Genomic DNA, 17,456 nt, shown 5'->3' with positions numbered 1-17,456 from the left:
CAAGGTAACCTACTATATCAACACTGCGAGTTCGTCAAAAAATTAAAAAACAGCTTGTTTTACTTTGTGGGTTTGTCAAGGTTTTCATTTTGTCAAATACATTTATTCCACGTCGACAAGGTAAAGCATTGGATTTACTAGTCATTCTTGTAGTCGCATAATAACAGCCAATAACATCTTAATTGGCTCCACCGTGTGGCCAAGACACGATACTACATGCAAGACCGGTGGCCACGTCAGGCTAACCCAACCTCACCTAACCCACGTCAACTTTTCTCAACCCAGAAATATAGGGTTTTTTTCCAGCTCCTTTCAAAAACTTCCGTTCATTTAATTTTACATTGAAAATTGAGTTATATTTTGAACAATTTTGCATATGTGGTATATTTATTTTGCTAATTTGCCTGGAATAGATTTTTGGTGAGATTAATATGTTTTGTGCCGTTTCCCTGCTAAAAGACGCATGTTTTCATTAATTTTATTTTGTATAGATATGTATGTCTTAAATGGGGAATCGCTTCACATTTCCCATTAATAAGCTCGGTCAGTCGACTGATAACACTGTTTCAATAATTGTATAGCCATCAGAACAATGTGAACAACAACCAGAACAACTAATCAAAATAAATAACTGAAAAGTTACATTTTATTCATAATTTTTACATGGACCCAAATGATGATAAGTTAAAGGGGCATTTTATTCCATCTTTCTGAAAAACCTCCCAACAATAGCATTTTTTTCCAAAGATGACTAACTGTGGGTGGTGTACCGACATCACCAAGTTGGAACAAACCTAGATCAATATATTATAGGCTTATATATGGCTCAAAATAAAATTCCCAGGTGGCACGGAGGACTGCTTAGAACTGGGCCGTTTCGCGCACTCACACTTAATTTCCTCATTCATTAAACAGCTTTAACATAAACCTTAGGAAGATCGGTACATTTTCCAATTGCTTGGGATCAAAACATCAAACATCTTTTGTCATTTCGAGTTTAAACGAGAGAGCTCGTGGGCCGAGAACTGGGAGACGCTGAAAACCAATTTCTGCTTCGAAGACAGCATTTGGCCAGTTGGTTTCAAGCCAATGTTCACGGACATACTAATGCGATTGTCGACCAAGCGCATTGTTTACAGTCGGGAACCACGGCAACATTGAATGCATTGCTCATGCCGTCGTCCCGTAACTGCTCCCGTATTTGCAGTCTTTAAAAAAAATTGATCTATATGGTGCTCGCCTCCAAACGAATCACTCTGCTCTGGTCTTAAGGCAGTAAGGATCTCATGCAATTACATATTCGGATATTTATGTTTCTGCATGGTTGGAAACGCTACGCATAACCCCAGCGTAACTTTCACGTTCCTCCAGTCCACTAGGGGGTGTTGGGGTGCCTCTGTGCACTTCCCCGCTCAGCCATGTTGAAATAGTGTCTGTGCCTGTGAACAGCGCTGAGAGCGCAAAGGAACTGCAGCCCGCCATTGTGTAGAAACCAAGCTCTATAGAGAGACAGGGGCACTTGGCTAACTCGAATAGACATTTCCTACACCCTGCCGCACTAATTAATAACTAAATTTAATACGCAGGCCCCAGGGATAAAGAAATGTCAACAAGCAGCCTTCTTGAACAGGTAAAGAAAGGCACTTTTTAAATATTTACGAGACCAAAAAAAAAAAAATCCACCGAGACGTAGTAGCAGAAACGGCAGTGACTCTCTCTCTCTGTAGTGCAGTAGGCCTGACCACCTGCCATAGGACTGACTGGTGAATATAAATATCTTTATTTTTTTTCCTTCTTTTCTTCTCATAACTCAAACCTTCATGAATCACCTGGACCCAATCCAGAGACCGAAAGGCCAAGGAAATAAAGGTAAGTTAGCAGCAAAAGTGTTTACTCCTGGGTCCGCGGTGTGTGTTGCTGCGGTTCCTTGCGTGGAGGTTGGAGAGGCTGTCGCCTTGCGTGCGCCGTGGGTCGGTGGCATTAGGCCCGTTTCCACCAGAGTGCAGCTCGCTGGCGTTGGAGAGGGTCTTCGAGCGGACCTATTTGTTTGATAATTCGGTCATTCGTCTGTGTAACTCTCGCGCGGGTTCCGTGAAAAGTCGACATTAAAACAATTTCAGTGTTTTACTTCAGACAAGTGCCTACATCTTGGTTACGCTAACTAAGGGAAAATGCAAGGAAGTGGTCTTGATGCGTTGAGCTCGCCAGTGTTGGCTAAGATAGCACGTCAATTAAGCTTGTTAGCCCAGAAAGTCAAGTCAGGTAGCTAGACAATTCGCCAACTATTAAAACGTCGCTAACAAGTTCTCGGGAGGTATCTAGCGTTAGTTGTCAGCTAGCCGCTGCATCTGCGTTTCTTTTAGCTAGCTAGCTAACTTGCCGTCTTCGCACGCCACTGCTAGCTAATTAACCTTAAACGCAGTGTTAACTGTGGGCTGTTATCAAGTTTGCGAGCGTTGGCCAAAAGCTATCACTCAACTTTAATGATTCGAGTTTTATAGACTGCTCTAGAGACGGTTTGTAAATCTATAAATTATTGCTTGACCATGAAGCCAATTCGACGTTGCCGAAACATCCTGCTAAGCTCGGTAAATGTGCTAACATTGCGTCTTAAGGAGGCCCGTTCTGCCTGGTTGTCCGCATCACACGTTGACTAGCCAGTGGACTGTTGACATCACTGTAATAAATACGGTTTATATCCGTTTTAATTTCGCATAACAGATGGCTCGCTAATGGACGCTTCTAGCCTGTTAGCCTTTGAAATGAAGAGGAACTATTGGAGGCCTCTGTCGTATAGCGATTTCATGTTGGCTACTGCCCACGTTAAGACTGGCGTTTCTGAATGACGCTGACTAACGTTTCGTGGTTTATCTTTGTTTCAATTATTCCTGGTAGGTGACTTATTGTTCAACTAATCTTAGTAGGGCATTTTAATATGGAGACCAACTACATTTGGTCCACGAACTAGCTACATTTGGCTATCCGACGTTAGCTATCCGGCGAAGTGCTGTGGCGATGGTGGCGGCAAAGCTATCAGTGATTGATTATTCCCGAACTAAAACTGTCATCTTCGCGTCGTTTGCCTTGGCGTTTTTTATCTGCCCTGATCCCACGGTCTACCGTTTGAGGGGAATTCCTGCGCGTTTCCAGCAGTGAGGTGTGGAGGCAGGATGCGAATTATGCAATGGAGGTGATGCGAACCTAACGTTAGCTGCATTTGTTGGTCACACAGGGTAGCTGCTAGCTCGCGGCATTAATCATCAGTGACTGCATTTGGATTTGCTATCTGGTCGAGATTTTAAGTGGGACCATTTCTCATCGACCCATTTTATGTGTACCCCCCCCCCCCCCCCCACACACACACACACACGTTACGATGTTCGAAGCACTTTTGTAACTCTCTGTTGCTAAATAAGCCAGAGCGCGTTCAAGTCTGCGTTTTCTTCTTTTTTCCAGTGCAAAACGGAGCTGTTAACCAAAAGGACACTTTAAATGATGATGAGTTTGAGCCCTACCTGAACACTCAGGCCAGACAGGTAAGTGTCCTACAGCGCTAAACGCGCCAGAGATGCTCTGAACCAAAGTTGGATCACCGCCCCCCCCCCCCCCCCCCCCCCCCCCCCCCCCCAAACTTACAAATGACATCACAGTGAAAGTTTTAACCTTGGTCAGCATAAGTGTACTGGGTCACTTGCAGTTCTATTCCTTTAAGGGGTTTGTTGCAGGAACTTAGTTGTTGAGGGATGGAGGGAGGGAGGAAGGAAGGAGACGTAGACTGTGAAGTTGGTCAGCTCTGGGGGTTTTCCCAAGATCCAGGGGTTTGATAAAGGGGGGGGGGGGTGATGCCTTATTTTATGAAGCAGAGGATGTCAGATATGACCCCCCCTCTCCAAGGGGCATGGTTTCTGACGCACACGAGCGTCACACACGCACACGCACACTCGTTCTTTTTGTCTTTTTTTTTTTTTTTTTTTTTTAAAGCTTTCGTGTTGGTGTTTGGAAGAGGTTTGACCCGGTTCTCTGTCATAGTGGTTCTGGCACGCTGGCATAAGTCCATAAGTAGACTCCGTGACCAAATTTAATCATAACATCTGCCCCCCCCCCCCCCAATAAATATTTTACTTAAAACGGCATTCTTTGTGTCCTCATGTTTGGCTAACCCCTTGTTTCCTGGTTAATGTTGGGCACCTTAAAGAATGCCCAGCATGTGATGGGACCAATCAGAGCAGGTATGATGTCATAATGTCAACAAGGCCACTCTTTCAGCTCTTCACATCTCCTGGACTAAAAAAAAAAAAAGCTTTAGTGTCATTAGTCCCGTTATGGGTCTGTTGGTTTAATTGTCGACCACCTTTGGTTTTAACGCTCGTCTCCCAGAATCCCTTGCAGGAAATATTTATTTCTACATAGAGCGATTGTGGATTGTTTCACAGGGAGGAGAATTGGCCAGGTATCTGGTGCGAAATGCAAACGGAAACCGTGATTGAATAACGCTGTCCTGAAAGAGAATTGTGTAGCTGGTCCTTAGAAGATGAGGTTTTTCTCGGTATGTTTTATTAATTCACTATTATTTTCACTGTTCTAGAACATTGCAGTGGTTGTTGCTTCGGCATTAGAACGTCCGTTCTAGAGCATTCCACTCGCAATGCATTTGTGATCTTAGGCCAGTGTTTCCCAACTCCATTCCTCGGGGCCCACTTGCCAGAAGGTTTTTGTTGTAACCAGTAGCTCACACACCTGATTGAACTAATCAAGGGCATTTTTGTGGTTTGATTGGTTCAATCAGATGTGAGTTACTGGTTACAACAAAAACCTTCTGGCATGTGGGTCCCGAGGACTGGAGTTGGGAAACACCGTCTTAGCCCTTTAAGTGCGGCGCAGCATTTGAAGTTTTCCGTCTGTTTTAAAAGACAGACGGCCCCCCGTTTGGTCGCCCTGCCCGGCCTGGCTGTGGCGTGACCGTTCTGGGGTCTCATCCTCGTGCTTTCTCTGTTAAAAGTGGGGCCAGTGTCCCGTGCGGGGACTGGATTTTCTCCCGTCTCTGGTATGTGCCGTTCCCTTTGTTGCGAGACCCCGCCACTCTGTCCCAACAAAGCGAATCAGTGGTGTGAAAGCGTACAGTAAGCCCCAACTGGGTCAAGGCATCGGGGAGAGGGGAGGTCCGGGCTGGCTTCTCGGCTCTTCGGGAGGTTTTTGGCCTTGGGACCGATCCTTCCCACATCCCACTTGTGTGTGTGTGTGTGTCGCAAAAAAAAAGAAAAAAATTGTGAAAGATGTTGTCTTGATGCAGTCAACCAATAATAATAATCCAATAATGAATGAATATATTTCATATATTTTATTTTGGAGACTTGCTTGGCGAACAGGATAAAACGATAGTGTCGTAAACTCTATTCTGCTCCAGAGTAACGTAGCGTGGTTTGGGCAGTGTCTTATTCAGGGTGCGCGCTTGCTTGCAGGTTTGCTCTGGTAACTGGTTCTTCTCTCCTCCCCCCCCCCCTCCCAGAGCAATGCCTACACGGCGATGTCGGACTCGTACATGCCCAGCTACTACAGCCCGTCCATCGGCTTCTCGTACTCGCTGAACGAGGCGGCGTGGTCCACGGGCGGCGACCCGCCCATGCCCTACCTGGCCTCCTACGGACAGCTGAGCAACGGCGAGCCCCACTTCCTGCCGGACGCCATGTTCAGCCAGGCGGGGGCGCTGGGGAGCAACCCCTTCCTGGGGCAGCACGGCTTCAACTTCTTCCCCGGCGGCGTGGACTTCTCGGCCTGGGGCAGCGGCGGCTCGCCGGGCCAGACCTCGCAGAGCTCGGCGTACGGCAGCAGCTACGCCTACGCGCCCAGCTCGCTGGGCGGCGCCGTGATGGACGGGCAGTCGCCCTTCGGCGCCGCCGCCAACGAGCCGCTCAACAAGGCGCCGGGCATGAACAGCCTGGACCAGGGCATGGCCGGGCTCAAGATCGGCGGGCCGGCCGGCGACATGGCGCCGAAGGTGGTGGGGTCCGGTCTCCCCGGGGGCGGGGCGGGCGGGGGCGGGGGCGGCGGCCCCCTCAACCCGGTCACGGGCGCGCCCAGCATGCCGCCGGTGTCCATGGCGCCGGTTAAGCCGGCCTCCTGGGCGGACATCGCCAGCAAGCCCGCCAAGCCCCAGCCCAAACTGAAGGCCAAGGGCGGGCTGGGCGGCGGGAACCTGCCCCCGCCGCCCATCAAACACAACATGGACATCGGCACCTGGGACAACAAGGGGAGCGTTCCCAAGGCCACCGCGCCCCAGCAGGCCGTCGCCGCGGCCGCCGTCGTCCCCAGCAACGGGCAGCCGCCCAACCAGGCGTCCCCCCAGCCCGGCGGCATGGCGGTCGGCTCCCCGCAGCTCCCCCTCACAAACGGCCAGCTGCCGCCCCCTGGTGGACAGATCGGGCAGCACCACCAGCAGCCCCCTCCTCCTCTCCCTGGCCAGCCTCTGCTGCCCCCCCAGGGCCCCCCTTCCTCCGCGCAGCCCGCCCCGCCCACCCGCTGGGTCCCGCCCCGTAACCGCGCCAACGGCTTCGGCGGGGACGCCGGGGGCGGGGGGGCGGGGGCCGGGGCGGGGCTCGGGGGGCAGTCGCCGCCGAACTCGGGCGGCGGGGGCGGCGGGGCGGCCCCTCCCTCCTCCGCGCCCTCGGAGCCCCACCCGGTCCTGGAGAAGCTCCGCCTGGTCAACAACTACAACCCCAAGGACTTCGACTGGAACCCCAAGCAAGGGCGCGTCTTCATCATCAAGAGCTACTCGGAGGACGACATCCACCGCTCCATCAAGTACAACGTGTGGTGCAGCACGGAGCACGGCAACAAGCGGCTGGACGCGGCCTACCGCTCCACGGCCGCCAAGGGCCCGCTGTACCTGCTGTTCAGCGTCAACGGCAGCGGGCACTTCTGCGGCGTGGCGGAGATGCGCTCGCCCGTGGACTACAACACGTGCGCCGGCGTCTGGTCGCAGGACAAGTGGAAGGGCCGCTTCGACGTGCGGTGGGTCTTCGTCAAGGACGTGCCCAACAGCCAGCTGCGGCACATCCGCCTGGAGAACAACGAGAACAAGCCCGTCACCAACTCGCGCGACACGCAGGAGGTGCCCCTCGACAAGGCCCGGCAGGTCCTGAAGATCATCGCCGGCTACAAACACACCACCTCCATCTTCGACGACTTCTCCCACTACGAGAAGCGGCAGGAGGAGGAGGACAGCGTGAAGAAGGTAACGAATACAAATAAATAATAAATAAAAAAAACGACTGAAATACGAACCCATTTTACCCAACCTATTTACCAAAAATAAACCACCCAAAAACCTCCTGTGTTGCCAGGAAGAATAATCTACATGACATGGCTCAGGCAGTAAGAGCAGTCATCTGGCAGTCGGAGGGTTGTCGGTTCGATCCCCTGCCCGGGCTGTGTCAGAGTGTCCTTGAGCAAGACACCTAACCCCCAAATGCTCCTGATGAGCTGGTTGGTGCCTTGCATGGCAGCCAATCGGTATCGGTGTGTGAGTGTGTGTATGAATGGGTAAATGAGAAGCATCAATTGTACAGCGCTTTGGATAAAGGCGCTATATAAATGCCAACCATTTACCATTTATCTAGGCTTTCGGTGCGTCCGCTGGGTAGGTCTGGGTCCTGAAAAGAGCCAAAATGGCTGACAGGTTGACAGGTTGCTGGAGACTCCTGTGTGAGGACAGGCTCCACACCTGCAGGTTGGCGCACGGTTGGCTCGAGAGTCGCCCAGGGTTTTATACAGAGCGGGTTTGACAGTTTTTTGTTTTCTTTTTCCCATTGTGGCACATCAGCGCCCCCCACTGGCTGTTCACGCACCTGCGGGCCCAGCCGTCGAGCGGCCTCATGGGACTCATTTCAGTCGCTTATTTTTCCACCCTCCTTCCCTTGCCTCCTTTCCTTGCTCCTAGAGGAGGGCAAGGAGAGGAAGCGAGAAAAGGAGGTGGAGGATGTGAGTTAGGCGCACGGAATGTCCTCGCTCCTTCGAAAGTCAGTTGCAGACGTGGCAGATGTGTGTGTGTGTGTGTGTGTGTGTGTGTGTGTGTATGAGCGCGTGCTTGTGTGTGAGCGCGTGCGTGTGTGCGCACGCTGTGTCTGTGTGTGTCTGTGTCTGTGTCTGTGTGTCTGTGTGTCTGTGTCTGTGTCTGTGTCTGTGTCTGTGTCTGTCTGTGTCTGTGTCTGTGTCTGTGTGTGTGTGTGTGTGTGTGTGTGTGTGTGTGTGTGGTGGACTGTGGTGGACTGTGGTGGGATGACATCACACGGTTTGGAGGGAAACGCAAGCTCCTCTGCCCTTTCCCGAATTAAGCTTAAATAAATACGTATTGTGTACATAAAGGTCAATGTGATAAAATTGGTGCTTCTGTTTTCCTTAAATAAAATACGAACTTGGGCTGCTTCCCATCTGAAAATATTGTTCGGAGAGCACTGTGGAACATACTACAGACCCTGTGTTTGGATGTTGGATGAGGCAGTTCTGCGAATGGGTTCCTTGGATTGCTTTATTGCTCTTGGGAAGCAACATCCTGGTCTGGTGTTGGTTTGTGAGTGAGACTGAGTCTCAACTGAGTCTCGACTCTCAACTGACAAATTTTTATTAAAAAAAACTAATAATAATAATAAACTCCCCCCCCTCAGAACGCCCCCCCAAACACCTGTAATCAGGAAAGGCTTGGCGCAGCATCAGCTGAATGCCAGGCTTCTATTTTTTTATTTATTTGTTAACATAATCGGAGGCGGTACAGATGGTGCAGTGGGTAGCACTGCCGCCTCACAGCAAGGAGGTCCTGGGTTCGAATCCCCGTCGGCCGGGGCCTCTCTGTGCGGAGTTTGCATGTTCTCCCCGTGTCTGCGTGGGTTTCCTCCGGGTACTCCGGTTTCCTCCCACAGTCCAAAGACATGCAGGTTAGGCTGATTGGAGAGTCTAAATTGCCCATAGGTATGAGTGTGTGAGTGAATGGTGTGTGTGCCCTGCGATAGACTGGCGACCTGTCCAGGGTGTATTCCTTCCTTTCGCCCAATGTATGCTGGGATAGGCTCCAGCCCCCCTGCGACCCTGATCAGGATAAGCGGGTTCAGATAATGGATGGACGGATGTTGACATAATCGACTCCCATTCAGCTGAGCGATTGATGTCTCAATGTCGATAATTTTGTAGAAAGCTCTTTACCCAGTGAGCCCGGGACAGGGAGTGTGACGGCTTCCACTTTTATTCCAGCGTCTTATTAGCTGCAGTGAGACCAGCCGGCCACGCGCCGTTTGGAACTGCCATTCGAAATGAGTACTCCGGGACGGCGTGGAATATCTGGTGCGGTATTGGATAAGGTTACTGCCACTCGGTTCCCAAACTGATGTGCAGTGGAGGCAGTCCCAAAACGTGTGCGTGAAGGTGCCGCCGGACTCCCGGATGGGAGGGCGAGCGAGCGAGCTTCCAGACGTCACATTTTCCAAGTGCTACTTATGTTCTGTGAAGAGAGGTGTAGTGCGTGAGCTGGTGGCCAGGATTTTCTAATACACGTGAAAGATTGCTCCAAATGGTAACCCAAGGAAATTTCATCATCATTCGTGGATAGTTGTGTATCCCAAATTGATTGCGTTGCAAGGGGTCTGTGTTATCTGTGTTGCCGGCCGAGATTAAGCCCCTTGTTCCGTTCCTCCTGTCCAGCGTGGCATGTATTGCATGTGTAGGATTGAGTCTTAAAGGTACAGTCGGTCATTTCGGACTTCTAACGGTCAAGGGAGGAGTAGCAGCAACAAGCGCCTTCAAAGCACAACCACTGTTTATCCTCTGTGAACGCTCTGATGTTGAAACGCCATTGGCTGTGGCAATTAGGACCAATTTCCAACCAGTGAGCTTGAATTGTCGTACATTTATACAATGTTTTGGTACAGAGTGTCACTCTGTCGACTGTATTTTGAAACCCGAATTTAAGGACTGTAAACACAGGCAGAGGGTGAATCAACATGTCAGTGAGCCTTTTTCAATGATAGGAAGGGATTTGCAATGGTATTGTAACAATGTTTGTAAGAATTGCACCTTTAACTTCGTACTAACAAGCTGGCTGAACGTTTCCCTCCCCTACGCACTGACATCTGTAGAACTCACCTCAACTTTCATAAGCTAGTTCCTCTCTTTGTATGAGACTTGTGTTTTGGCTTGGCTGCTAGTTTTGTGCTGCAGTTTGATTGTGCAGTGTGTTGTGTTTGTGTCTGCGTGGTTGAGTGTGTATGCGTTCACAAAGATATGATGCAACTGTGACGTTAAATTATTCATGAAAATAAATAACCCAGAAGAAAGTGAGTGTGTTGCCCTCGTCAGTGAATATTGTAAAACGTCTATAAATAGTGTGTTGGTAGTCTTCAGTTTGGCGAAGTCTGGTTCCTTATATGCGGTGTCTGCTGTCACTGGGGGAAAACGAGCAGGTCGTAGGTTACTGTGGGGGGGAAACCAGCAGGGCGTAGGTCGCTGTGGGAGGGAAACCAGCAGGGCGTAGGTCGCTGTGCCGGCTGCTTGGAGGTGCTGGTGCGTCTTTCTGCCTGTCAATGCATTTGTGTCCGGATGTCTTTCGTGGGGGCTGCTGTGTTAATTAGCCTTGTGGTGACGACACCTGCCTTTATCTCGCCGATAACGCTGTGGAAAATATCGATGGTGTTATGAATTATGGCTGCGGGGCTTTCTGCCGCAGAGCTGAGGAGTGAGGGGACGACCACAGCTCTGCTGAAGCGAGAGGAGGCGCAGGAAGTGGAGGACAGGAAGTGTTTACGAACCAAGTTTATTTAGGTTCGGCACCACGGCGGGGCAGGAGCCACGTTCGCCTCACAGCAAGGAGGTTTTGGGTTCAAATCCTGGCTGGCAGGTGGGGGTGGTGGTGGGGGGGGGGAGGGTGGGTGGGTGTCTGTGTGTCTGTGTGTCTGTGTGGAGTCTGCGTGGAGTCTGCATGTTCTCATGCCTGTGTGGTTTCCTCCCACAGTCAAAAGACATGAGGGGGGTAATGGGGCAATGGTAGGCCAACCTACCCTGCTTTAGTACAGGTTAAATATAAAAAAAAATTTAATCGGATGTAAAACCTTATTCAGGTTTTAACGGTTCTTACCCCCGTCATCTCGGCCTCCTGGTCCTGCTGAGAGAAGCACGCTGCTCTCTCGCGTCACTACTGTCGGCTCCGGTGTGGGCGGTTCATCCCCCTGGTTTCACTCGGTTCCCGACCAACGCGGTGTTTAATTTTTATAATATGGCGGCGCCCCAAAAGTGCCGTTCTGCGGAATCAAAACGCCCGTGGCGAGTCACCGATACTTCGTCCATATTCGGTCTACAGGCTGTTGTGCTTGCCCCTGGGGTGAGGCTGTCCTGTCCGGGTTGTAGCCCCCTGTTCCTAACCCTGCAGTACCGGGCTGCATCCTGTAGGGGGCGGTAATCCCCAGGGTCTGGGGTCCACTGCCTTGTGTAACCACACGCTCCGCTTCGTATGTGTATAAATAAGGGTTTGCCCTGTGAAAACGGTGGGCGGTTTGAAAGTTCACCCTCATCCTCCTCTGTGTTTTAGTTTAGTCTCCCGTGACGGTGGGGGAGGTCTGGGGTTTTAACAGTCCCATGCTCGCAACGCGGGTATGGTCGTCGGTTGCAAGATTATGTTCCGGAACAATTAAAGCGCCGGCCATAGCTACAAGCCATATCTGAACTAGGTTATAAGTGGCGGCTCCTTGGTCTCATATTTGGAGGTTTAGACCGTGTCAGCGGGGGGTAGTGGTCGGAGGTTTGAGGTTAATCGGGCTGACGAAATGGAGAACGAAATGACAAAGCAAAATATTGCTCGGTCTCCTCTGTTGTAGGCAGTCGCTGTGTGTGGAGAATGTTTCTTGCTGGAGCACTTGAGATAGAAATGTTTATTCTGCGTATTGTATGGTAGATCCTGCTGGTATGCTTTCTACTACAGGCTGCTAAGGGGACTGCCCCACCTTACATACAATCCCTGATCACTCCCTACTCCCCAGCTAGACCACTCCGGTCTGCCAGCTCTGGTCGCCTTACGGTTCCCTCTCTACGTGCACCTGGCGGTCGAGCTGCACGCTCACGCCTGTTTTCCGTTCTGGTTCCTCAGTGGTGGAATGACTTGCCTACCACTGTCAGAACAGCAGAATCCCTCCCCCTATTTCGACGCAGACTCAAAACCCACCTTTTCAAACTCTACCTTAGTCCTCCCTCCTGATTTCCCCTGCCCCTCCTTTCTGATATCCCTATCCTTGTCTAAACCCCCCCCCAAAAAAAAAAAAAAAAAAAAAATGCACTTATGATGACAAGTTTCTGGATGTGATGCTCTGACTTATGGTAGAACCTGTGCACTTGTAAGTCGCTTTGGATTAAAAGCGTCTGCCAAATGACTAAAATGTAAATGTAAATGTACTACTCGGGTGAAGGTCATGAGAACGCAACAGCAATATATTTGGGCCCTTATAATGTATTTTTCTAACACGTTAAGGGCTTTAAGGTGTGTGGTGTGTGGTCGCTGTGTGACGTAGCTGAAAGTCTTCGATCCCGTCGGGATGTTTGGGGAAGCGATGGGCGGAACGCTGGAGCAGTGCTTCTTGTTGCCGGGAAACGCTGAATCAGAACCTGGAATTATGGGATTCTTACAGTTCTGTTATTGTAAACGATGCACTGGTGCTCTTTCAGAGCGCCGGGGTAGGATGGGGGGTTACTTCAGGGCAAATCTACATTGTAAAGTAATGGCTTCATGCTTAATGTGTCTGGATGGATACCTGGTTTTACTTTAATGTGTAAAATATATAAGTTGCTTAGTAAAGTTATAATAGGCGTGTGACCAGTTAACTGAAACTCGGTTGTACACGTTGACAAACACCTGCGAACCAATAAGGTTTCATTTTTTATTTTTATGGGGCTGTAATATTACTGTATTCAATGTAACCATAATATCAGTTTCTTATTGTAAATGTAGCTTTAAAAAAAAAAAAAAAGGATAGAATCGTAGTTTATATATGTTAAAACACGATTGCCACTGATATCTTCAAGATGTCGGTCTTGAACACACCCATGTGATGTTTGACATGCTCATTGCTGCCACACCCATGCGTGTCATAACAACGTGTGTGTCAGTCTCAACTCTCAACCTGGGAAAACACCCGTGTGACGTGTTTCACATGGTCGTTGTGTACGAGTGTGAGTTCGGAACTTTTTTATTTTTTATACTAGTAGGATACACTAATATAGAATTGAGGTGTAGTTCCACTTCATGCCCTGCAGGGGGAGTTACTGCTCCTGACGGGATGAGTTCACTCCAGGTCAGGAAGAGGTTTCCCGCTCAGATCCAGCTGCTGCTGTTCATTTTCTGTGAAACTCTGTGAAACTCCTACATACCTGTCACTTTGGGGATTTTGAAGATGCCAACAAAAACTTTATGAATTTAGTTTAAAAAATAAAAATAAAAATAGGCCCATGTAAAATTGTGCTGTCATTGTCTTTGGTCTAAGTAACTAAGTTGAATATATAATGCCATGAAATGGCTAGTGTGTTTTGTTTTGGAGGAGGTGCCCTGTCCAGAATGGACTGTAGTGGATTAGGACGGCCCGTTTCTGGCTGCGCAGTTAATTTCCCCAAAATAATAATAATGGTCTGCTCTAAAACGAAATTAAGTTCAAGCGTTCTCCTGTTTCAATGCCCGTTTCAAATACAAATAAAAAAATAAATGCATAATGTGTTAATGAGCAATAGTGACTAATGACCTAACGTCTGCTCTACCAAGTCGTGGAAAGGGGAAATTGTTTTCTGTATTTAATGCAATCGGGCCGACAAATAAGACGAAGGTTGTGGAACGTAGACGTACTTTTGAAGCTCCGAAGAGAAGCAATGGCAACCCTTCAGTCTGATGACCCCCCTCAAATCACACGCTGTTTTCATCCGTGTTTGTCCAGGACTCCTGGAGCCGCTGTTCCCAGACTGATGAACGCAGGCGGTGGTGGTTGTGTTTTCACTGCCTCTTAGTGTGACTGTGGCTCTGTTGGTGATAGCTGGCAGTGTTGTAACAGCCGCAGGATGTATTAGGTGTACGTTTGAAAAACATTGCAAAAATTACCCTCTTAAAGGTACACTTGGTAAGACTTTGTGTTAAAACCTTGTTACAAGACCATTGTGTATCCATTCCTATCATTTAAAAAGGCTCACCGACATGTTGACTCGCCCTCTGCCTGTGTCAGGCCGGCGCTCCGTTACCAAAACATGGTATAGCTGTACAATAATTCAAGCTCATTGGTTGAAAATTGGTTCTAGTTGCCACAGCCAATTGCGTTTCAACATCAAGACCGTTCGCAGAGAAGGGGGAGGGATGAACAGTGTTGTGGTTTGTTGCTGCAATTTCTCTCTCGACCGTTAGAAGTCCACAATGACCTATTTTACCTTTTAACTGTTCTTTCTGAAACGCTCAACAGCCCTGGCTTGCTGTGCTAACAACTTTATTGACTTAAAATGACTTCGTTTCAGACATCTTGACGAAGCACCGAGGTGCCAGAGGCCCCCCCCCCCCTTCCGCTCCGCATGTTGCCAGATTGCGATAAAATCCTCCCTGTGTCAGTAGAGATGCTCACACTCTGGTGGGAGTGTTCTGGCGGGCCACGCTAGGGTGGGTAGTGGAGTTGGTTCTCCTGCTTTAGACGGAGAACCTTGCGAGCCCGATTCCAGGTGCTGTAGCCCTTCAAGACCCCAGGAAGTGAACGGTTAAGCTTTTCATGCTCCCTCCCACCTCCGCATGAAAAAATCTCCCCGAAAAAAATCCCAAAATGGTGTTGATATGACCAATAGTGTGCCGTGGTTTTGTGTATTTAACCAATCGGGGACAACGGTTTTGCTTTTTAGGAGGTAGTTAAAGGTGAACTCGATGACCTTTGACCCTCAGTTACCCATGTACTCCTGCAGGTGGAGGTTCAGGGAAGTGACCCGTACACTGGTAACCCAGGAAACCCCAGCCGGAGCCACTACAGACTGCAGGTGAGTGAACTGGGAGAGGAGGGTCACACACACACACACACACACACGCTCTCACACACGCTCTCACACACACACACACACACGCACACACGCTCTCTCTCACACACACACACACGCACACACGCTCTCTCTCACACACACACACACGCACACACGCTCTCTCTCTCTCTCTCACACACACACACACACACACACACACACACACACACACACACACACACACACACACACACGCTCTCTCACACACGCTCACACACACGCTCTCACACACACACACGCTCTCTCACACACACGCTCTCTCACACACACGCTCTCTCACACACACGCTCTCTCACACACACGCTCTCTCTCACACACACGCACGCTCTCTCACACACACGCTCTCTCACACACACACTCACACACGCTCTCTCACACACACTCTCACACACGCTCTCACACACGCTCTCACACACACACACACACACACACACACACACGCTCTCTCACACACACACACACGCTCTCTCACACACACACACACACACACACACACACGCTCTCTCACACACACACGCTCTCACACACACACGCTCTCTCACACACACACACACACATGCTCTCTCACACACATACGCTCTCACATTCACTCACACACACACATTCTCCTCCAATGTCCTTTTTTTTTTTTTTTTTTTTTTTTTTCATCAGCAACGTTTGGCTGCCTTTGTTGAAGTAAATGACAAAATGGTGGTTGCTTGGAGACAATCCTGTTTTTAATACCCAGAACTTACCAATGTACCGCTAATGAAAACACTTATCTGCTACGCAGTTGTGCTGACTTCACCCAAGAATATATCCTCCTTTTAAAAAATAAAATATAATAATAATAATAATAATAATTTCCTCATTTCAAAGTTCTGCTTTACTGCTGCAGCGCCCCCTTCTGTTCAGGAGAGTTCAGGACACCCATTCTCTCGTAGATTTGTTGGTTAGTGAAATGTTCAATGAAGGATGTTAAAAGTCTCTCTCTCTCCCTCTCCCTCTCCCTCTCAGGATCGCCAAGGACGTGCCAAGTAGCTCTGGCCACGCCCCCTTATGGACTGCCATGACTCCTCCCACTTCCCCCCTGCATCCAGATCTTTTCACAAATTAAAAAAGAAAAAAACAACAAAAAGTTTAACCAGGGACACACGAAAAGGAAAAAAAAACAAAACTTAAAAAAAAAAAAAAAAACTAAATGAAGACTCTTTCTTGATTTCTGTTGACTTTAAAGACTTACTTTGAACTTGTAGTAAAAATAAAAGAAAAAGGAAACAATTATTCATAGGACTACGAAAAAAAAAAACTTAAGAACGATTCTATAGCATCCTTAAGTGATCCAGTCATTTTTCTTTTTGTCCACCCCCCCCCCACCCCACCTCGCTCCTCCCCCCCCGATCACCACGTATCTTCCCCTTCTTATTCCCCTCTTTCCTCCCTCGCTTCTTATTTTTAATGGAAGCAGTTTCACAGATGAAGGGCAAGGCTGAATAAAAACCTGGAGTGGGATCTTTGGCGCCCTCTCCTGGTGCCTGGAGCTCACTGCACTGTGGAGGAGGGGCTGGTTTTTTTTTTTTTCTGTTTTTGTTTTTGCGGAGTTTGTCTTTTGCCCCTTCCCCTTCAGAACCCCCCCCCCCCCCCCCTGATTTTTATTTTTTATCCTTTTTTTTTGAGGAGATTTGTTTTGTGCGTTGCGGGCGGTGGGCCACGTGGTCTCCGATGGACCTCGCTACATCAACGAGCCAGGAAGTGACATCGCCTTCCGGAAAACGATCCTCTTGCTAACCTACACCCCCCTCACCCCAATCCAACAGGGAAAAAAAAAAAGAAAAGGAAAAAAAAAAAACTAATATGGAGAAACTGTTGAATGCTTGGGGTCCTGAGTTCATTTTTATGTTGTTTTTTTGGGGGGGGGGCAGGCGGGGGCACTAAAAGCAAATGGGAATGAGAAGAGTTGTTAAGTTAGTCTTGGTCCTGTATGATTTTATAGTGTATAAATGGCCTGTTTTGCTGTCTTTCTCTTGTTGCTATGGGCTGCTTTCTTTCTTTATTCATTTTTTTGTTTCGTTTTCTTGCTCTTCCATTTAAGTCCTCCGCAAGATGAGGGGGGGGGCCTTGGCACTCTCCTCCCCCCTCCCCCCCACCTCTCTCCCCCTCTCCTTCTCCCCCCCCCCCCCCTTTCTCTCTCTATTAATCAGTTCTGTGTAATAAATGTGACATCATTATTCAGCAGTAGTCTCGTGTGCGCTTTCCCCTTGATTGACAGCCAGTGTGTGTTTGTGATGCGGTGTTAACCCCGCCTCATTTACCGGGGCGGAGGTGGGGGGGGGTGCGGGCGGGCAGGAGGGGTGGTATGAAATGAAGTATGTGTTATACCCCATCTGCGTACACCTGTATCATTGTGGTTAAGGTGCACG

General features: G+C 49.2%; 1 protein-coding gene across 1 annotated transcript; it reads left to right on the top strand.

The window, feature by feature from the left end:
* Positions 1–1,361: 1,361 nt before the first annotated feature.
* On the top strand, positions 1,362–16,238 carry ythdf2 (YTH N6-methyladenosine RNA binding protein F2). Its single transcript, XM_061219628.1, has 6 exons — positions 1,362–1,630; positions 1,845–1,869; positions 3,457–3,536; positions 5,507–7,231; positions 14,947–15,018; positions 16,054–16,238. The coding sequence occupies exons 1-6, from the start codon at positions 1,604–1,606 to the stop codon at positions 16,075–16,077; spliced, it is 1,953 nt and encodes a 650-aa protein (XP_061075612.1). The 5' UTR covers positions 1,362–1,603; the 3' UTR covers positions 16,078–16,238.
* The last annotated feature ends 1,218 nt before the right edge of the window (positions 16,239–17,456 follow it).

Source organism: Conger conger, chromosome 1 (assembly GCF_963514075.1).
Source record: "Conger conger chromosome 1, fConCon1.1, whole genome shotgun sequence".
Lineage (NCBI taxonomy): Eukaryota > Metazoa > Chordata > Actinopteri > Anguilliformes > Congridae > Conger > Conger conger.
Note: the sequence above shows the minus strand (reverse complement) of the source record. Positions and strands in the feature narration are given on the sequence as shown.

Excerpts from the sequence above, each read along its gene's own strand:
- ythdf2 (XM_061219628.1), top strand. The coding sequence starts at position 1,604 with ATGTCAACAAGCAGCCTTCTTGAACAG. Across the intron at positions 1,870-3,456 it reads GAAAGGCCAAGGAAATAAAG|TGCAAAACGGAGCTGTTAAC; the intron begins GTAAGTTAGCAG and ends TCTTTTTTCCAG. Across the intron at positions 3,537-5,506 it reads TGAACACTCAGGCCAGACAG|AGCAATGCCTACACGGCGAT; the intron begins GTAAGTGTCCTA and ends CCCCCCTCCCAG.